Source organism: Lynx canadensis, chromosome A3 (genome assembly GCF_007474595.2).
Source record: "Lynx canadensis isolate LIC74 chromosome A3, mLynCan4.pri.v2, whole genome shotgun sequence".
Classification (NCBI taxonomy): domain Eukaryota; kingdom Metazoa; phylum Chordata; class Mammalia; order Carnivora; family Felidae; genus Lynx; species Lynx canadensis.
Genome location: NC_044305.1, coordinates 109,716,873 through 109,739,573, shown reverse-complemented (window position 1 = coordinate 109,739,573; position 22,701 = coordinate 109,716,873). Strand labels below are relative to the sequence as shown.

Below are 22,701 nucleotides of genomic sequence, written 5' to 3'. Positions count from 1 at the left end.
CCATTTTTGTTGGGGAGAAGCTGCATTTAAAGAAATGCTTAATTTCATAGAAATTAATAATGCAGACTGGTGGTTTTCTGTGATAGTTACTTATATATAAAAAGTGAGGAAAGGATGCCAGTAATTACTATCAAATACGCCAACGTAGCCTCTCTGGCTCTTGATTTTGGCTCAAGTCCTGCTCGCACGGTGGTGAGCCAGAACTCGTCAGGCTCTGCGCCGAGAATGGTGCCTGCTTAAGTTTCTCTCCATCCTCCTGCCCCTCCTCTGCTGTATGTGCACACGTGCTCGCTCACTCAAAACAAAAACAAAAACCCCAACATGGAAGTGGGTTTGAGGGGTAGAAATTCATTCTCCTTTGTGGTATTTAAAATTTTTTACCCTATGAGATTAAAGGAAAAGAATACCAGCCATGTTTTGAACTTACAGCTTAACCGTATTCGAAGTTTGCTGGCGGAGTGATCAACCCTTGGTTTTTTATTGCTTCTCCTGCTTCCCTCAGAACAGGACTAACATTCTGAATCTCACTCTTAAAATGAAGATGGAGGCCTTATTTTTCCCGTACTGCCCAGCCTTGGGCCATTCATAGCCACCCTTATTTCTTTTTTCCCCGCATTTTCTTTTCTCAAAAACTTGGTTGGGAGAATGTGGAAGGTGAAAATGCCTCATATTGGCCCCTCTCAATTATCTAGTAGTTTTATATTTAATGGGAGGAATCAGGCAATGCCTTGTATCTTAAAACTCAGAACATTTACTTTGAATGGTAAGTCTTCTAGCAGTGGCAGTAGTTGACTATTTGATGATAGTTCCCGAAAAATCTGTAGTTGTAATTACTCTAAACTTTCATTCCAAGAAATGAGACCTCCAGATAATTACCTCAGATTTCATATAAATTGAAATAATGAGTTTTTTATTTTAGGTAGTTAAAAAAAAAAAATCAGTGTTTTAAATATAGCATTAGTTCCATTTACAAATACTATTTCCAAAATAGTTCTTTTACCAAGGCCTGGGAAAACAACACAATCTAGTAAAATTTTCTTTGGATACCTCTACTAGAGATAAGCTCAGGTTTTCACATAGAAAAGTATGGTGATATGGAAATACATTTTATTATCAGGTTTCTTTGAGGATATTTACAAAAGTGGGATGTAACAAAAAATATAAAAATGTACTGAACAGTGTCATTATAGACTACTTTGTACATTACCAAATGTTTCTAACAATTATTTCTTATACAAAAACAACTTCAAGACAAGAAGGTTATGCAGGTTATACAGTATCTGGAGTAAATTACTCCAAATTATCTGACAGTGCCTTTACAAATTTTTAAAGAAAACTTCTTTGCATTCAACAACACAGACACAAAGAGTGCAATTAATTTCATGGCTTGTAGTTTGATTACATAAGTAGAGCAAACCATTCCAGTTAATATTCACCTTCTGTAGTAAAACCACAATAGGGTGCCTAGTGACTTAGAACTACTCCATTTTAGCACATTGATATAAACAGACTTAGTTTGGACACATTTGGGAAGCCATCCTTTCCCACAGGGAAATTATAGTTCTAAAAGGTTTTGTGAAATTAATTTGGATTAATTTTTTAAACTCCTGTAGGAGAAGAAAATACCAGGAGACACTGTGGAATGTTTCCTGGAGAGGTTTATGGGAGGCAGTGCAGCAACATGGTTAGGAGGGAGGAAAGGGACTAGAGCCACACTGCCTGAGTTCAAATCCACATACCAACTGTGACCTCCAGCATCTAGGTACTTAATTTTCCTGTGCCTCAGTTTCCTTATCTGTGAGATGGAGTCCATAACGTACTCCCCCTCGTGGCTGTCATGAGGGGAACTAAAGACATGTTGAGTTGAAAGCATGGGAACCACGTTTGCTACTATCTCCACAGTAATTTTAGTCCTAGGTAAGGGAGTAGCTTCAGGGATCTCTTAAGACCCTCTCTTACACTGTATACAGGGACATTCTTTTCCTTTGCCACCTCAAATTCAGTGGGCAGTGATAGTTAACGCTTTTATGGTTTTTAGTTTATTGAATATGGATATGTTCTTCTAAATCTGATCATCACAACACTGTGAGGAAAATAGAGGCAAGGGTTATAATCTTCGTTTTTTAGACTGATGAGGAACTTGAGGCTTAGACAGATTGGAGCCAAGACGTAAAAGACTGGATTTTCTGACTCCCAATCTTTTGTTGCTCTTTTTGTAGGAAAAAAACTTACAGTGATTACTGAGGAGTGAAAAAACAAAAAGCCGCTAGTTTTTTAATAAGTGGGTGGTGCTAGATCTTGAACTTTTTTGCCGGGGGCGGGGTGGGGGGACTATTAGTAACTTGTTAAAAGCTATGGAAAAATCTAACCTCTTAAATATTATATCTGAGTAGAAAAACATTTCGTTAGCTGGTTGCCAGTGCTGAAATGTAAAAAAACAAAACAACCCCCCTCCCCCACAATTTATAAGGGCAGGGCTACGTGATCAGTAGAGCAGATGAAAGAATAAGTGTTTCATGCTCTACCCCACCCACTCTCCCAAACTGCTTGAGATGATTGATTTACAAACATTCTGGATATCTGTAAAACCTTCCAATAAATTAAGGGAAGAAAAACTGGATACGCTCTTTGCTGTTTCCTGCAGCATTAACTGATCCTGCACTGGCCTTACTTTTAGTAATTTTCTTCCTCAAATTATTCAACTCTGTGTAAAGATAAACTGTGTAATGAAAGTTCCCACCTAAACCTACTAAATGTCAGAAACCAACCATGGTGTCACAGAGCTGTGGGTCACAGATACGGGAGTTCGAGTACGCAATAGGGGGGCTGGGCTCCGAAAAGACATCCTTACTACCTCCGCACTTAGACCAGTGGGTTCTCCCCCCAGGTTTGTAGTATCGTTTGACCCCAAAATTATCTTAGAGGGCCTTCCAATATACTCACAAAAGGTGACAACTTAATTTCTATCTTGTAGAGAGCACGTTAAGAATTTCAACTCCAAAATGTTAGGGATCACTGTTTTGGAGTCAACTGACCTAAAGAAAAAGAAAAAGAAAAAGGTACAAGAGTCTAGAGCTCCTCTTCTAGGCATGCAGGAAAACCCCCTCAATGCCTCTGTGGTCAAATATTTAGAGTTCTCACAGGAAATCGCATGCTGGGAGCCCTTCTTCAGTTCTCTTTAAATGCAAACCTATTTAGTAATCAACTTTAAAACTCTTCTGTGATTTGGTCAAGCTATACAATGGCTGGACTCTAAGCCTGCCTTTTTCTCCTTTTTAAAAAATAATGTAACAGGAAAGGGAAGATAAATTAAATGCCACTATAGTATTAAAGTGAAGGATTAGGAAAAAAATATAAAAACCAGTCATTGCTTATGCTATAAAAATTTATGAAAAGCTTCATCTTGGTTCCGTTACGTGTTCTTATTACTCAGTTTCTCCTCTTGTACCTTCTCACGATGAACTACAGTATTGGTGTCACGGATTCCTTATCACATTTCCCCGTATCTTCGCATCCTTGCAGATGATAACCTACAAAGAACAACAGTTGTGCGGCAAAGTATCAGTCCATAATGTGAAATCCTTCCTTACTGACGTTAGCTCATTGACAACTAAGGATCTTCTTCCATATCATCTGGATTGGGAGCCATAATGAAGTGCTTTGGGTACACAAGATTGTGGGTGTATGCATGTATTTCCCAGCGGGCATCGTCACTTTCGTGCGTAATGTAACGTTCACCAATGCGAGTTTCAAATTCTCTAAGGTCAAGCCAAGTCTGATAGTCCTAGAAAAAAATGGAATTATAAACTATAAAAGAAATAAAATACGTTGAACTTTTTTTTCCTAACCCCATAGCTGCAAAATTGACAGTCTCTACTATGAGTACTTGCTATACAGTAAGTTCCGTTCGTAATATTTTAAATTAGCAATGTTAAGATACTTTTTCAAATTTAGAGTCTCTAATGAAGGAAGTAACTAGTTTCTAAAACTAAAACTAAAACAAAACTGCCTGGGGCTTCTGAGGTGGCTAATAATAATCACTAAAACATTCTGTTCTAAATTCTGACCTTATGCCCCACCTTACTCCTCAAAATAGGGGAAAGTACTTAGAATCTACTATCAGGATAATTTAATAATCACTGCAACTGTGCATTTGTTTTGAAGTTAATTCTACCTGCCAACCTCCACCCCAGTCCCCTTTAGAGTAGTTCTAAAGTTTCTCTTTACTCTGAAGCTCGGGGGTTCCTTTTAAGAAATCTATGCAATAGCTTTTGGGGGAATTAAGCCAAACGTTTTTATTTTATTTTATTTTTTTAAATGTTTATTTTTGACAGAGAGAGAGAGAGAGAGACAGAGCATGAGTGGGGGAGGGGCAGAGAGAGGGGGAGGCACAGAATCTAAAGCAGGCTCCAGGCTCTGAGCTGTCAGCACAGAGCCCGATGTGGGGCTTCAACTCACAGACTGCAAGATCATGACCTGAGCCGAAGTCGGATGCTCAACCGACTGAGCCACCCAGGCGCCCCTGAGCCAAACATTTTAAATGGCATTTCATATATCATTAGTGCAAATATGAATCTTTTAAGTGGGCATCTTAAAAGCAAAATCTATTTGACAAAATAACATGCTTATTTTACAGAAAGGGGAAATGAAGCATAAAAGGCCCTATATAAAGACTAAATCATTGCTTTCAGTTTATGGGAGTTGAACTGCCTATCAGTTCTGCATGTGAATGGTATACAGCAAACCTTCCAGAGATTCAGCCATAGTACAAAGTAATCACTGAAGAACACTTACAATATTCTAAAACGTGTAGAATCTGCTGATCTTAGAGTAGTTTGATTAGGTGAGACACATTACAATGAATGGCTCCAGTGGGGATCACCAGAGAGAGATTTGTTTTTTTACCTGCAGCCAGGGATGGCTGAGAGATTTGTCCACACTGTAGCGCTTTCTCATCTTCACTTGAAGGAGGTTGTTTATCAAGTCAATTGCTAAGAGGAGAGAAAATCCAACCGGTGAACTGGGTGTATGGGGCACCCACACATACTGTGACTCTGCCTGGAAGGCATTCAAGCCACAGAAATACAGGGTGGGCGACTTTTCTCAAGAACATGGCCTTCCCGCTGACACGTTAGTGGTCCGTAAACGTTCACTGAATTTAGAGCACCTATTTTATGAAGTGTGCCTGTTTTGTTACAGAGGTGGTGTCGAGTACAGGTTAACAGTGTAGACTTACTGCGTGTGCCAGAGGGTCACTTTCCTCTTCTGTAACATGAGGTTATTGAGAAGATGAAATAACACACATAAAGGGCTTAGAACGGTGCTTACTTAGCACGTTAAGTGTTAGTATTATTATTATTTCCAAATGAATTAAAAAACTGATTACAGACTGACGTGTTGTTGCTGTCCTCCAGTGACACCGTTCTCTAGTCCCCGGCTTGGTCTGCAAGGGAGCCAAAGCCACTGCCTTGCCTCTACAGATGTGGCTGGACTTGCACGATCACTTCTCATCAAAAGTGTTTAACAGGTTTTATACAAATATGTTCATGGTGTTTTGGTGTGAGTGGGGAGATCTTGGCATACTTATTTTGCCCACTTATTTGAAGCAACAGAATACCACAAAACCAAAACCACCATGTAGCTACATACTGACTTCCACCTGTATGACGATACGCGTGAAATACCGACACTAAGGCCTGGACCCAGGGCTGAACCAAGGGGAAGAGTCCCATTATACCACTTCTGTTTCTCTTCCGCACACCACAGTATTTAAGTATGAACTTCCCTGTGTTCAATACTTCAAACTTTTATCCATTGTTCCTTAAATGGTTGTCCACCATGTGCATCACAGTCATTTGGGGTGTTTATTAAAATGCATTCTTGGGTGTCATTCCAACTGGTGAACTGGAACCTCTGAGATCTAGCCACAGGTTTTTGCTTTAGTACGCTCACCAATTGATTATTCTGAAGTCTACAGACCACACTGCGCCAGGAACTCTAAGAGGATTCTGGGAACACCCAGACCCTCCTATATTCTTCAATTAGGTATTCATTACAAAGAAAGCCTGCTACTGCCTTTACATGTTGTTCCTCAAACCTTCCCAGTTTAATGGACTGTCAAATCCCCAAGATTAGGTCTGGTACTTTTGGAAAACAAAAAAGGCCCGTGTTCCAAAGGTTGGCTAAATCCAGGTGGGGGTATTCCCCAGGAGGGTTCTATTCAATATGGGGCTGTTAAAGAAGTGTGTGCCTTTCCTGTCAGCGTCCGTAAACTAAAGAGACCCAAACAAGGCATTCTTGATGGGTACAGAACCAGGGCCCGCAAGCTCAAAAACCTTCACCAGGCAGGGAAAACAAATGTTACCATGCCTCCTAGGATTGGTCCACAGGGGAGCTGAAAACTGAAGAATGTCTATATCATTCGTTGTAGGTATAAAGAACCTGAAATACAGGTCTCTGAAAATAAGTAATTCTGAAAAGAAAGAATACTTCAGGGAGAATATCTCCTCCTAGTAGCCTAAGTAGATCTTACACAGTTCAGAGGAGGGGCTCCGGGAAGACTTCACAGATGAGCCACAGGCTAAGGGGTCCCTGAAGGACTGGAAGGATTTCAATAGTGAGGAGGGACTGAAGGCAGGGAAAGGTCTAAGCAAAATGCAGAAAGCAGCTGAGAAGAGTCAGCAGCTAGGTTTTAGATCGGGAGCAGTGGAGGGGAGGGCAGAAGGTGAACTTGGGCTATCTCTGAGAGACCTACAGATGCAATGTGGTTAAAGGGAGGCCGTGATGTAAGGGCACAGTAAGATGGAAGGAGGGTTTCCTGAAGACCGATCTGGCAGCAGTGGTGACTGGGAAGCACCGTCAAAGAGTCTAATGGGTAGAACCCTAGGTATTTTAGTAGCTTCAAAGGGAGGAAATTGGGTCCTGGGTTAGTGCTAGGCGTGGGAACTTTAAGGAAGTTAGAGACGAGACCGTCAGGAGGAAGAGTGCTCACGAACTGGTAACTGGTTGAATTTAGAAGAGGAGTATGAGAAATTAAAAAGAGAAGTCAGAAGAAATAGGCTGATTTGGGATCACAAAGATTTTTAGACTAAAGGGCACAGAGCTATAAATTTTTTTTTTTTTTTTTTACCTTCACCAGAAATTTCTCTCCACGGATTTGGTGGGTACATAAACGCAGCATTTTGGATTTGGTCATTTATATCTTCATCTTCATTAAAAGGAAATGTGCCACTGAGGCTCACATAGACGATAACTCCCACTGACCACATATCTAGAGAACGGTTGTAACCTTTGCTCCTGAGCACTTCAGGGGCTAAGTATGCTGGAGTCCCCACCACAGACCTCCTGAATGACTTTTCACCAATGATGCGTGCAAAACCAAAGTCACATAGCTTCACCTGCAAATTAAAAAAATGTTAGTTTTGTATTATTATCTATGTGTCAATCTATTATGCTTGTCCCTAAATGGTACTGTATCATTTCATTTTTAAAAGTTCTGTTTTTTTTATTTTGAGAGAGAGCGAGTAAACAGGGGAGGGCAGAGAGGGAGAGAATCCCAAGCAGGCTCTGCGCTGTCAGTGCAGAGCCCTAGGTGGGGCTCGATCCCACCAACAGCTCATAACCTGAGCCAAAATCAAGAGTTGGACCCTTAACCAACTGAGCCACCCAAGCTCCCCGATACCGTATCATTTCAACACACTTGCCAACTGTACTGATCACGAATGTCAAATGATTGTCAATAGGGAAATTGTAAAATATGCTTTTCCCAAAAGGCAGATACATTTATGATCCTGTGATCTTCTGCCAACATGGTATGAAAAACTTCCCTAGTGCCTATTTCAAAAAACCACTTTGAAGTTTTAGCTTCCACAATGTCAAATACCAGCTGGGTGCTGTAAGTGGTCACAAAGTTTTGTTCGTCTGTTTTTAACATTTATTTACTATTGGGAGACAGACACAGAGCATGAGCAGGGGAAGGGTAAAGAGAGGGGGAGACACAGAATGCCAAGCAGGCTCCAGGCTCTGAGCTGTCAGCACAGAGCCGGATGCGGGGCTCGAACTCACAAACGGTGAGATCATGACCTGAGCCAGTCGGCTGCTTAACCGACTGAGCCACCCAGGCGCCCCTGGTCACAAAGTTTTTTGATGAAATGGAGGGTGCTGATCTTTCAGCATCTGACTTTAAAGGAGATAATTTTCTGTGAAAAGGAATTATAGGTTTCATTTTTAAATCCTCAGTGACTTCACAGCGCCTGAAAACATAAAGGCCCTCAGTAAATGCTGAATGAAAAATAAGTTGATATTTTAAAGCTTACCCTTTATTTTGTTTAATCCTAGAACCTATATTCCCAAGGATACTGTCAATTGGCAAATAACTTGAGTGTAGTAAAGAACTACGAGGCTGCTTGAAAGAGGAGCAAAGGTGTTTCCTGTGACTGTGGAATAAATTATTACTAGTGAGATGTTTAGATTTGAAAAAAGTTCTGTCTGAAGGTAGTCACGGTTACTACAATGTCCTTTTGGGAAGAAAGTTCTGAAAGTGTGATGAGCTTGGCAGAGCTCAGAGCACTTCTGCTGCCCATCTTCTAGTGATGTTCAGATTTTGGTGATTAATGATGCATCCATGCCGAACAAGCAAATGCCAAGTACTTTCCGGAGGAAATGCCCTGCCTCATAAACTGTCTTCACAAAAAGCATTATGATACATTGAGAAAAAAAGAGATCTGGCCTCTACAAACCAACGGTACCAACAGTGCCTGGAGAGTGTATGATGAAGGTGTATTCAAATGCTGCTGGCTTTCTAGGACATGGACCCTCACGCACATTTTTATGGTAACTGTTCCGCGTCATTATTGAATGTGATTCCCTCTTTGAGTACTGGAAGAATAGGATTATCGACCATGAAGACATATGAACTCTTCTGTTGTTAGATGCTGCATTTCAGCTAACATCTTGATAAAGAAAAGTTGCCTTGGCAGTTTGGCAACTGAATAAAGTGTGGCCATGGCTAGCACTTAGGCAAAAAGGCACGTCAAGTAAATGATGTGATTTTCCCTTTGTTCCTAACAGAGGTAAGAAAGACGGAGTTTTAGCCTCACTGTAGGGGTGTGCGTCCTTTGCCCAAACTATTCTGAAGATCAAATGAGGTAACGACGTATGGAAGCACTTTATTTAAAACATCACGCCAACTATCAGGGAATCTGTTTTGGCCTCACAATGATAGGGAATCACTTTTAAGCACACAGGCATTGTAAAAGAATAGGATTACCTCCTTAAAAGAGTTGAGTAATTTTTAAAAATACGTCTTTTTCTTTGAAAGACGATCTGAGTTGCATTTGACTCAAGTGAAACAGCTACTTGTCCTTAGTGTAGCCAACTAATTGTGCGTGTTTCAAATCTACATAAACAATAGTTTGAAGGAGAGAGTCTAGCTGATAGTTATGGGCACTGCCAACACATATTCCACAGGAAAATATTTCAAACTTTGGGTTTATGAACCATTTTGTAGGTTATTAAATAATTTTGGATCAAGGTCAACACTCTTCAGCGAAATGAAGTTTCACCAAGTAAAACAATCAGTGCATCACACACAGGACACACACACACACAAAGGGGATACGCATGTGAGTGATAGCAGTGATGGGAAATGTAATTCTGACATAGGTTTTGGTGAAAATGTTTGAAATAAAGTGCCCTAAAGAGGAAGAGGAGCTGGCTGCCTGCCTCAAAATCTATGTCCCCCAACGCAGGGTCACCCCTCTGCCTCATTTTATGGGGAGTTTGTCCTGAGCACCAGGCACCAACCAAGGTGGCCTCTCCTAACTTCATTCCCTGCCCACGAGGAGAAGTGACCTGCAAACAGTCTACATGCAAAAAAGATACTCCTTAAGGTCTGCTGAAGTCTAAAAAGTCTTCATGAAAATAAACAATATGAGTAAGCTGAGTTCAAATTACTCAAGGATTAATCCTCACTGGCAGTTACAGGCTAATTACTTCTGTCAACATGTTTATGTATCCGAACCGACACCACCGCCTCTCATTATACGGGTGCTTTGTAACGTCAGACGCTCAAGGTTCCGGAGAGTATCTCACCTGAGGAAATGGCTCTGCTGATGCGAGCAGCACATTTTCTGGCTTTAAATCACAGTGCACGATATTTTTAAAATGTAGATTCCTCAAGGCAACAAGGATCTGTTATTGAAGAAAACAGTTTTTTCAGTGCCTGGAAAAAATCATAGTTCATCCCCACCTGGCCTCTCGAATGGCATAATTGGAGAAGTCCACCACAGTTCGTCAAGATTTAACCGAAGTGGTAGTTACTCTGTTCTCCACGGTTAATAATTCCCACCATATCCCTTTATGTAAAAAGCACTGCTATTTAATTCTCTTCATTTTAAAGTATTCTCGTTTCAAAAAAGAGGTAAAATACCTGTGTCACCATGAATTTAGTAATTCGTTCTGGAAGTCGACTTTTCTCACTGGACAGAATCATTTCCAACATATCGCCATGCAGCTTTTCCATTACTACAAAAACTCGTTCCGGAGTTTCAAACATGCATTCCAGGTTTACAATCCCAGGATGGTGCAAATTCTGAAGAGTTGTAGGATGTTTATATGACCAACTTAAGTAGAGAAATGGTTTTACTATGCAAATATCTAGCAATGTGCTACGATTAACTGTATGCATCACATGGAATGGGAAGAAAATCAGCTTAGGGCAACAGGCACTAAAAGCAAACAGCATCACGGATTCTGATTTGCCAAGATCTGTGGTGGAGAGTGGAGAGTGGATGCACTGAGGGGAAGGAAGGTCCTCCTAACTGATTACATAATTGCCCTTGTCCATTACTACTCCTTTTCCTTCTCATCTTTTGTCTTCTGCCTCTACTCTAAGTTTATGTTGTCCATGAGTGGGCACCAACTGCCAATCAAACTTTATGGTCAATTACGCAGAGCTGTGGCTCTTTGGGGCTGTATCTCTGCTCAAGAAATGGTTCTGTTTTTAAGGTAGTTTTTTGTCTAAGCCCGGATCTTCAATCACGCCTCGATTTGGTCTTCCCTCTTTCCGGCTCAGCATCTCTACCTCCATCACCTCAGGTTTCTTGAGCACCACTACGTTACCAGGGCTAGTGAAATAGAAAGCTGAATGTGATACGGTTTCTGCTAATAAAAAAAAGCAATCTATCTTACCGGTTTAAAAAAAAGCCAAAAACCCAAAAAACTTTCCTCAAAAGTAAATTTGAGAAGTCAGTCATGCTCAAAAACATTCAATGGCTTTTTACTCTGGACATAAATCTATTCCTCTGCTTGTATTTTCACATCTTCAATAACATGGCTTCATTCGCCCTATTCAATTTTAAATATGCTCTATTGGTCCAAGTGATTTAACTTTTATTCTTTATTTATAGAAATCTATTTTTCTTACGCTGTTTTCCTTATTATGGGTACCTAATTATGCCAAGAGGGCAAACTTCTTTTTGGCTTATGTGAGGCTGAGTGCCATCTCTATGTTTTTTGAACCTGCCGCCATCTCTTAATTCCCACCGTAACTGCTTTAATTTCAGCTCACGTTACCTCTCTTTGGGACGACTGCAGTATTTTCCACCAAACACCGTCTATCCATGTAGCAATACTTACCCCATGCTACTATGTCATGTGTATCTTACTCTGTAGCCTAGGAAGTTCCCAGGGAGCAGAGACTCTGTCTTAGTCATTTTAGGTCAATGTCTGAATCATGGTTGGTGTTTTAAAAAATGACTAGCAAGCACGAAATAAATACTGTTTACTAATCAGTTTAAAACAACTTAATGAGGTGGTATTCCAAGTAGCAAAATATAAAGTGTCACAGCTTTATAAATAAACAAAAGTGAAATGCGTGTGATAATAGCGGTAAGCAAGGGGAAGACTCAGAATATCACAACTCTGATCAACTTAAGAGTTGGTAGTGTGGCTGGCTGTCCCCATGCTGTAGTTGTCCATCTCCCACTCTCCTGTGAAGCCGTATGTATACACATACAAAACCAGAAGTACGCTGTAACATTATTGTCTCTTAACTTCTATTTGTTTAGATGTCCTGTTTCCTCTGGAGTCTGTTTTGGGAAGTTATACTTTCATAGAGAATCATTTTCTCCAGGTGTTCAAATTTATCTGATCATGTTGGTCACGGCAGCATCTTAAAATCTCAAAATGCCTTTACATTTTTTTCAGTATTTGTGGTCATATTTCTTATTTTTTGCTTTCCTTAAGTTTATTGTTCATTCTTTAACTTTTTTTTTTTTTAAAGTAATCTCTACACCCAATGTGGGGCTTCAACTCACGACCCCGAGATCAAGAGTCAGTCGCACACTCTCCCACTTGAGCCAGCCAGGCCCCCGTCATTCTCTCACTTCTCAAGTTGGATTCTTAATTCATTTATTTTCATTCTTTCTTGTGTAAATATTTGAGCTTATAGATTTTTTTTTTCCGAGCAATAGTCTAAAAGCTGATATACAGTATTTTCATGATTATTGTCTAAATACTCTGATATCTTGACTTTGCTCTTTAAGAATTAAGATATTAAAAAATTTGTTTCAGAGGGCACCTGGGTGGCTCGGTCGGTTGAGCAGCTGACTCTTGATCTCAGCTCAGGTCATCACCTCAGGGTTGGGAGTTTGGGCCCACACTGGGCTTCGCACAGGCCGTGGAGCCTACTTAAGAAAAAAAAATTCAGGAGGTGGGAGCTTTTTGTTCTCTGATTTTGTAATTTATTTCTAGTTTTATTGCATTAGGATCAAAGAACACTATCCTATGGCTTTTTTGAATTAATGAGGTATTCTTTGTTCTCTGTTTTTAGGACACAGATGTCAGTATCAAGTGGTTAGATTAGCTTCTGCTGTTTAGGCCTTCTACGTTGTTAGTTTTGGCTACTTCATCTGCCAGGACCACTAAGTGCTTGCCAGTTCCTCCCTGGCTCTAGTTTCCTTTTATAAATCTTGCCACTGTTAATCTGCTGTGATCTGCATTCTTCCACTGTCAAAGTGCCCTTCTTCACTTCACTTACTGTTTTCCCTTGAATTAAATCTTACCAGATCACCACCCCCTTGGCCTTCTATTTGAGGAGGCACCTGGAGAGGATATCACGACCTGGAGAGGTCAGAAAGAGCCAGCAAAACCTGCTCTGACTGCGGCCCCTCTTCCTGCACGCACCCCTGGCTCCCCCTGCAGTGTTTCTGGAAAACTCCTACCTATTTTGTAGGTCTGAACTCTCTTCTATTTTTATTAAAGACACAGTATACATTTCTGTTTATCATTTTTCTTGTAGCTTTTGGGTAATTTCCAAGAAGAGGTGGGGGAAATGCTGAATTTATACCACAGTGTATAACCAGAAATTTCTCTCTGAAGTTTCTGATGACATTTTCCCATTAACACAGTAGCCGTGAGAGTGCCACACATTTTCCATTACTACTCTATACCTACCCTCTTCAGGCAGGGGCAAAAGACATTTTATATTACCTTATCCCCATGAAACAAAGGTAAAAATCCTCCGTTTCCTTCCTGCCCCACAACACGCTCCCCAGATGTGGCCGTGTTAACAGTTTACGTAGGTATGGACCCTTTTCTCCGCATAACCGCTTGTACACATCTACAAAGTAACACATTACCTTAAGGAACTATACAAGTGAAACCATTCCACGCTTCCATTGAAAATTTTAACAATGTGTTATGGGTTAATTCCCCACATAAACACATTTATTCAATAAATATTAAATGAGTATTTGCTTATGTGCCAATACTATGCTGGTAGTCCGGATTCATGAGTACACAAAATTGACAAATACGTCTCATCTCACTGAGCTTATTAATTCTAGCAAGGTTGGGTAGACACTAGGTAATAAACTAGTAAATGACCCAGTGTGAAGGTGGTAAATGCTATGGAAAGAAGAGGAAGGGGCGCTGGGGGTAGATGGGTGGATAATGCTGAACGGAATGCAAGGGCCTCACGAGGAAATAACATCTGGGCAAAGTCTTGAAGGAGATAAAGGAATATGCCATGCAGATATGGGGCGTGCCAGCATTCTAGGCACAGGGAATAGCTAAAGCAAAGTCCTTGAGGCAGGACCATATCTGGCAAGTTTGAGGAACAGAAAGTCAGTGTGGCCACCATCTGGAAAAGAGACTCAATGTGTTGAGTGTGGTGTCTATGATGGAACCTTTTTAAAGAGATTTTGATTTAGCTGAATAGAATATGTGCAGATGTCCAAAAATGTCACGTTCTCATTTCTATTAAATTGATAGAAATACAGAGCTTATCACCAGGCACTCAAGAGAGAGGTTGGATGTTCCTGGGTAAACTGTAAGGTCACTCCTAAGTCAATGATTCTATAATTGTCTCTCCCTGCCATTGGAAAGGCCAAAAGTATGGTCTCAATAATATGCTTGGTCTTCACCCCATCCTTTCTTTATAAAGATGAAGACACGATGGGCGCCTGGGCGGCTCAGTCGGTCAAGTGTCTGACTTCAGCTCAGGTCACGATCTCACAGTCTGTGAGTTTGAGCCCCACGTTGGGCTCTGTGCTTACAGCTCGGAGCCTGGAGCCTGCTTCAGATTCTGTGTCTCCCTCTCTCTCTGCCCCCTCCCCTGCTCATGCTGTCTCTGTCCCAAAAATAAATAAAAACATTAAAAAAAAAATTCACAAAAAAAAAAAAAAAAAAGATGAGGACATGGGGAAGAAAAACTACGGCTGTCGGCGGAGCTGCAGGGGACTTACAGTACCAGGATCAACTACCAGGCTGCGTTCACCCAGACCTTTAGATTTGTTTAAGGAGGACTACGTACAAGAAGAATCAGAGGCAGTGACTGGAAAGTAAGGATGACCGGGCTGCCAGGGGAGGCAGGAACCAAAGGGTGGAGCGAGTGAGCGAGTACAGAAGTGCCTCGCGACCCGTGTGGAAGGGTCTCGCTGAAAGGCTCATACAACCAAATCTTGTGGAATGAATTTCAGCAAATGAGTTACTATCTGAAAGAAGTCTGCTTTAAAAAAATGTATTTACCATATTCACATTGTTCTAAGAGAACTGTAATTCAAATATAAAGTAGCCTAAAGCTGGTCCTCACAACTCAACATTCGCTGAACTTACACATTGCAAAGAAACTGAAGTCACAGTTTTACACACACACACACACACACACACACACACACACACACACGAGATCCAATGTGGCAGAGAAGAAAGAGCATGTGGTGTGGAGACAGACTTAGATTCACACTCTGAACCTGTCTTCTTCCTGCTGGATGATGTTAATTAAGTTTAGTTTCTGGCACAAAGTAAGCCATTCACGACATACGATTTGAACAGAATCTATAACAAAGAATATGGTATTAAATTTAAGATGAAAATAATATATTTGGAGACATACTATAATCACTTAACTGTATTCCCCATAGGGCACTATCAATGAAAAAACCCAGAAGGACAGAATACAGCTTTTGCACTGTGCATTACCTGGAAACCCCTAAATTTAGCTATTATGAGGCACAGTTCATAACACGACGAAAAAAAGCTTCAGTGTTTAATTCAAAGATGTGTTCGTGATCAAAGCGACAAGGATGAATCAAGTCTTAAGAATATATCCTTGGGGCACCTGGGTGGCTCAGCCAGTTGGGTGTCCAACTCAGGTCATGATCTCACTGTCTGTGAGTTCAAGTCCCACGTCAGGCTCTGTGCTGACAGCTCAGAGCCTGGAGCCTGCTTCAGATTCTGGGTCTCCCTCGCTCTCTGCCCCTCCCCTGCTCACACTCTGTCTCTGTCTCTCTCAAAAGTAAATAAACATTAAAAAAAAAAAAACCCTTAAAAAATATATATCCTTAATGGTTTTTTTTTTTTTTTTTGCATACTAGTTGGACAATGAGCAAGATTCCAAAATTAGATGTGAAAAAGATTTCTAACCATATCCTAATATACTCTGAATGCTATTAATATTCTGTATGAAGGTAGTTTTATAGGAGGAAGCAACTTGAAAGGACCACAGGTAGCTTGATCATAATCTTTTGATTATCACGCCTCTGAAAAAGAAGTGAGGCAAACATTACTGCTAGTAACTGATAATGTAATACACGTAAAATTAATCCTTTGTTTATACATTTCTTACCTGCTTCTTCAAGGAAGCCTAAGTTCAGTAGACTATCTTCTTGAACTTCACCCACAAGCAAATGGGGGCTCTGACAGCATTAACTATTTATCACCATGATTTCTTAAATATTATGCAAAAGCTACACAGTAAATAGATATTTGCATATTATAAATGATTTAGGATATTCATAAAAATAAAGATAAAGCTACATTTTAGTCTTCTAGATGACCCCCAAAAGAGGTAAAAATGTTACATGAAAATAAGAAGACAGTAATTTATTTTATGGGAGTTAAGTCATTGTCAGTATATCTTTAAAAATACACCTCAGTGGACTAAACCATTATAAAATTAAACCTTTGGAGTTGTGAATTAATAAAATAGCAAATGCTACTGTTAAAAAGTCCACAATTTTTAAGCAGACTTTTTTTTTTTTTTTTTTAATAGCAATTGCTATAATCATCAAGCAGATCATCTGTGAGAACTGAACGGGTATAGCACTGATCTAATCAAATGTGGTGATACAGAACTATCAAGTGTTTTGAGCTTCTGGAGAGACGAATTAAGAGTTTTGTTGTTAAGATTTTACTTATGAAAATGTGTTCTAAACAAACTACTACCATAATGGCAGTTCTTGTAACTCCTAGGTTACTGTAACTTAATTTTTCCTTTAAAAAAAAAAATTAAAAAAAGACTTAAGGATTTAATGCAGATGTTCACCAACCTCTCACTAAGCCAAAAGGGCATAATATGAAAACAAAACAGAAAACAAGCCTTATTCTTATCAGCACAGTAAACAGACCTGTATTTAAAAACTCATAAATCAAAATTAAAACCAATACAAAGCAACTTGGTTTTTTGTTCTTTACCTGTAAAATAGCCACTTCATTACGGAGTTGACTTTCCTGTTTTGTGGGAAATCTCATCTTATCAATTACTTTAATAGCCACATCCCTTCCAGTCTTTCTGTGTTTTCCTATTAAAAAAAAAAAAAAGTATAGAAAAGTAAGAAGCAGCAAACTGTCAGCTCATCTACAACATAAATGCTTTATCAGGAAGTTGTCCACAGACCAAAACTGATATGTATTTCCTCTTATATTTCTTTTCTTTGGCTGATTTTGTTCTCCTTCACTCACCTTTAATTTTAAGAAGCAAATTGTTTTCCCTTAATAGTAGCTGTCCCTAATGACAGCTTCATTACTCAAAACAGCAGGAAATTTGAATGAACTTGGGGGCTGAAAAATAAACTACCTTATTAGTTAACTACTCTTAGTCTTCAGAGACTGTCAAGATAGAAACACTGTATCAATGAATTAATTTTACTAGGTTCACTGAGTCAGCACAAAGTTATTTAACCACACTTGAGAGCAAGCCTGGAGGCAGAAAGGCCGAGGAGGAGACTACTTAAACAGTGTCAGCAAGTGAGGACTAGGATTTAACATTACCTTCCTTTTATACCTCGGATCATAGCTCATGAAAGTACTTTTATGTACAATTAGGTTTAATTAACAACCCTGTGAACTATGCAGGTAAAGGTTTATTAACTCCATTCAACAGATGAAGATACAAAGGCATGGTGAGCTTAAATGACTCTGCCAATATCATAAGTCACAGTCAGATCTCAGGTCCTCAGACGTGATATAACATTCATCCAACAGCAGATGAACGGGGCCATTTGTGTTGGACATCCAGTAGGGCATAACCTCCAATAAACAAGCTCACACGCCGCCCAAAAAGCTCTGAGCCATTGATTTTTCCCTCACAAACATCTTTATGCTACAAGAAGAGATAAAGTAAGACTACTGTGGAACTAATTTCCTGATTCTTTGTTACTTTGTAAAGTCTGCGGTTGAAATGAAGAATGAATACTCAGTTACAGTGAAAAGGGCTTAGCTGAAAGAATGCAAGTCAACCCTGCAGAAACAAGCCACTGGACAAAATTGTGACAAGACGTAACAGCTAGCAGAGGTTTTCAAATTTCACAATTTTCTGGAGTATGTGTAATATGCAGCAGGCTGCAGTCACTCACCTCCATAGACGATGCCAAACTGGCCTGAACCAAGCACCTCATCGGCAAAGATCTGGTAAACAGTACTAATGTCCTATTTGGGAAGGAGTAAGCAGCATTATTTGCCCTATGAAACACGGTCAGCATCTCTAACTCTTCATTCTAACACTTAAACACATTTTTATTTTTATGAGGCAGCTAATTTTCATAACAAATATTTTATGAATATAGACTTCCCATGTCCTAGAAAAGCCCAGTTTTAATACTATGACTCTTAATATGCAAGTATAATATATTCAGCAAGATCTTTGGGGGGGAAAATGCCTTGAATAAAAGACATCATGCATTTATTAAGTAATCATCTATAAACAGTAAATTAACATAAGAAATTAAGAACAGTATTTTACTTATTTCACCATCAAAGAAATTTGCTATCTTTGATTTGAGAGAAAAACTTACAAGGTTCATATTATCGAAATTAGGCTAATTTTGAAAGGCTGGTGACAGCGTATGTGTGAGAAAGTCTGTCAGTGAGACCCACTCCCCAATCTTCTCCCCTGCCCCACTCTCTCTTGGTGGTGGTTGCTGCTGTTGGAATATTCTTGGGAGGGCAATCCCCGGTCCCCTCCACAGCTCTGTGATCCCGGTCTCCCTTTTGTTTGGGGTCTGTGCCAGTCTGCATGAAGTCAGGGGCTCGATCTCTGTGGCTCTTACATTCCCAGCCAGTGCCTGTCTCACGGTAGTAACTCAAATAGAATCACATAGGCCTCAATTTTCTCAATTGGTAAAGGGAATATAGTAACACCTATTTCACTGGATTTTTAAGCAAAGTAAATAAAGATATCTACAAAGTGTCAAGTCCAGTGCTTAGCATATAAAAATCAGTAATTCCATAAATCTGATTTCCTAATTTGTTTTAATTAGATAATCTTAAATTGTTGACTCCCCTGGGACGTTTTCTCATCTGTAAAAAAAAGTATTGGTCTACATCCCTAGGTTCCTCCTAATTTAAAAAATGCCTATGATTTTATGATTATCATCAACATTTATTGAACCCTAACTGTACACAGGGCTCTGCAAAAGGTAGCTAATTTGTGGAAGAGACCTAGTTAAGAGCCTTATGATGTATTTGGGAAGCAGAAAAATCTATTAAAAAGATAAGGAATTCAGGACATATCAGGGTCAAATAAGTACTACATTAGAGGCTATCCTAACATCTTGTCTTTTACTAACTCACCAGAATAACCTACACTCTCCACTCCCTCTGAAAAGCATATATTGACTGATGTCTACCACAGCCTAACAAAATGCTTGTGGCCGGTATCCCAATGAGTAGCTCTTAAAACTGAATTTACTCCCCAAACCATTTTGCCAAATGTACTTGTTATAGATTACACAAAAATATAAATATATTTGATAAGTCAATGAAACACACAAGATTTCTATGAAAACTAAGTAGTTTTACAAACTCCAGATTGGGGGAGTGCGGATTCTGTTCTCAGAATATTTCACAAGTATCCCTGGCTCTACTTTAAAGACACAAAAATAGGAAATTATAGATATTATGGGGGTGTATAATAAGAATTTGACTGGCCTTTTTCCCTGGTTTCTTAGAGAGAGACTCTTAAATCCTGGGAATTTCCCAAGTCACAGGAATATCTCATTCATGTAATACATGAGCCCTTTAGATCACACCTGTGTTAAGCTAACAAGATGACTTAGGATGAGGAAATATCACTGGAAAGACTAACCACGTGATTAGAGGATTGGGGCTTTGAACAGTCCAAACTCAGGGGAGGACACGAGGGGGCAGGAGACTGAGTTCAATCATGTAGCCAATGATTCAGTCAATCATACTTAATGAAACTCAAAAAAAACCTTTGGACACCACAATCCAGGTAACTCTCGAGGCTGGTGACACATCTATGTGCTGGTAGGGTTGCATACCCGGACTTCAGCAAGAGAACGCGGAAGCTCTACATTCAGAACCCTCCCAAACCGCACCCTAGGTGTCTTTAGTTGGCTGGTCCCGATTTTTATACTTAAGCTGTAATCAGAAGTCCAGAGCTTTCCTGCGTTCTCAGAGTCATTCTAGTGAATTATTGAACCTCAGTGTGGGTTCATGGGAATCCTCTGGATTTGTAGCCAGTTGGTCAGAAGTATGGGTGACCTAGAGACCCCTGCACTTGTGGCTGGTCTCTCAAGTGCGGGCAGCCTTTTGGGAACTGTACCCTTCGTCTGCGAAGTCTGCACGAAATCTGGGTGGTTAGCATTGGAACTGCATTACAGATGTGACTGACACAAGAAAGACAAAGTGCAAGTCTGTTTAGCAGACCCATAAGAATCTCAGTCCTGTGACAACAGCAAATGAATGTGCATAAGTATGTTTTAAGTTATAGTGAAAATTTTAAGGTTTGTAAGAATCATTTTTATATGCTTCCTAACTTTAATCAACTTTTTAAAAAGTTTAACCAACCAAATTTTGGTTCTAATCAAATTAGATGAGGGGACATGTGCTATTCAAATAATAGCTGCCAGAAAAGGTTTTTTCACAAAGATCAGCTCTAAACCTTTCCCCTTTTCAGCTATGAATGTGCATGTCCCTCAAGCTCCTTCAAAGTTAGTGACCTCACGTTCTTGTTACTCCTCCTTCCCTCCCCAAGAATCTGGTATCTCTCGTACCTGCCACTACAACAAGAGATACATAGATTACATCTCCTTGAGACCCTCTATTTCCCATAGCGCCACTGGATAACGTGTCTTCGCCGCAATCCTAGAATAGGCAACGTTTATATGCTAAGAGCTAGAACAGCTGGATGCCCCAGGTGGAACATGGTGAGAGATTTTTATCAGAGAAATTTATATATAGTCAATGAAATATTTTATGACTTCTTTTTCCAGCCTTTTTTCTTTCTAATCCATGGTTGGCAAACTAGTTGGTAGGTCCGCTGGGTCTTTTTGTACAGACTCCTGATCAAAGAATAGATTTTACATTTTTAAATGGTTAAAAAAGAGAAAATAATGGTATCTTTCGACACATGAAAGTGACAAAGTTCAAAATCAAGGGTCCATAAATGCAGGCTTATTGGAATGCAGCCATGCTCATTCCTTTCTGTACTAAGGCTGCTTTCTCACTACCATGGCAGAATCAAGTAATTGGGTGTGGTCCACAAAGCCTAAGATATTTACTATCTATCCCTTTATAGAAAGTTTGCTGGGGTGCCTGGGTGGCTCAGTCGGTTAAGCGTCCGACTTCGGCTCAGGTCACCATCTCGCGGTCCGTGGGTTCGAGCCCCGCGTCGGGCTCTGTGCTGACAGCTCAGAGCCTGGAGCCTGTTTCAGATTCTGTGTCTCCCTCTTTCTCTGACCCTCCCCTGTTCATGCTCTCTGTCTCAAAAATAAATAAATGTTAAAAAAAAAAAAAAAAAAAAAAAAGAAAGTTTGCTGACCCCTGTTACAATCCTCAGCACATACCTACATATATACACCAGCCAAACTGAACCTATTCACTATTCCTTACAAGTCCTGTATGTCCTGCTTCTTTCTATGTGCCCATCCTGGTCCCTGTCTTGTATGAAGTAGTATTCCCTGCCCTCACCCTCTCAGCCCTTGAGTCAAAATCCCTTTCCATCCACTTGGGCACAGCTCAGGATTCACTTCTTGTAGGAAGCTTTCTCTGCTGACCCAGAAAGAAGTGGTCTCTCCCTTCTCTTTGAACTAGTCTGTCACTATGTAATAGTCTACTAACACTTATGAAAAAGTTAACTTTATTTTCACAGTTAAAAAAATCTGCCACACTTTCCTTCATAAGGCAGAATTCCTTAAAGAAGTTATCAGCCCCGAAGTCTAGCCTGCCTGGTGTCTTTAGGCCAACTGGTCAATACTTTGGCTTAAGAATTATTATTTTTTTGAATTTTCTTTAACGTTTATTTATTATTGAGAGACAGAGAGAGACAGAGCATGAACGGGGGAGGGGCCGAGAGAGAGGGAGACACAGAATCCAAAGCAGGCTCCCGGCTCCAGCTGCCAGCACAGAGCCCAACGTGGCGCTCAAACCCACAAACCGCGAGATCATGGCCTGAGCCAAAGTTGGAGGCTTAACCGACTGAGCCACCCAGGCGCCCCATATTTTTTTTTTTTAATTCAAGTATAATTAGCATACAGTGTTATATTAGTTTCAACAGTTCTATATGTTTCTCAGTGCTCATCAGGATAAATGCATTCTTAATCCCCTCTATTTCCCCATCCCCCCATTCACTTCCTCTCTGGCAACCACCAGTTTGCTCTCTGTGTTTAAGAGTTTGTTTTTTATCTCTTGAACTGATTTTCACATCTTCATTTACCTATTTTAATTATCCAATTTGCATATCTTAGCTATAATTTTCAATTTTTACTTACCACATTTTCCTGGATCTGACAGTTAGATACAGAGATACTAGTAGATAAATCTTCTGTAAAACAGAAGAACGATGTAAGAGCAAAGGACAAAATTGTTATAGGACTTAATAATATTAACATCTGCTGACATGCAAGTGCCCACAGTACATTAAGTTTTATAAACTGGCTGAATTAAAAATTGGCTAAT

The 22,701-nt window shown here is 40.0% G+C and overlaps 2 protein-coding genes across 4 annotated transcripts in view; one reads left to right on the top strand and one right to left on the bottom strand.

The window, feature by feature from the left end:
- NDUFAF7 (NADH:ubiquinone oxidoreductase complex assembly factor 7) overlaps positions 1-3,838 on the top strand; it is a 28,893-nt gene extending 25,055 nt beyond the window's left edge. For both annotated transcript variants that reach the window (XM_030311299.1, XM_030311300.1), the window contains one exon: positions 3,523-3,838. The gene's annotated coding sequence lies outside the window, so the exon portion shown is untranslated. The remainder of the gene's footprint in view (positions 1-3,522) is intronic.
- Positions 890-22,701, bottom strand: part of PRKD3 (protein kinase D3) — an 89,065-nt gene continuing 67,253 nt past the window's right edge. For both annotated transcript variants that reach the window (XM_030311294.2, XM_030311295.1), the window contains exons 12-19: positions 22,515-22,567; positions 18,138-18,210; positions 16,978-17,084; positions 10,430-10,591; positions 10,093-10,191; positions 7,130-7,397; positions 4,906-4,991; positions 890-3,784 (exon numbers count right to left, since the gene is read on the bottom strand). In XM_030311294.2, coding sequence (XP_030167154.1) covers positions 3,611-3,784; positions 4,906-4,991; positions 7,130-7,397; positions 10,093-10,191; positions 10,430-10,591; positions 16,978-17,084; positions 18,138-18,210; positions 22,515-22,567 — 1,022 coding nt within the window. In that variant the 3' untranslated portion in view covers positions 890-3,610. The remainder of the gene's footprint in view (positions 3,785-4,905; positions 4,992-7,129; positions 7,398-10,092; positions 10,192-10,429; positions 10,592-16,977; positions 17,085-18,137; positions 18,211-22,514; positions 22,568-22,701) is intronic.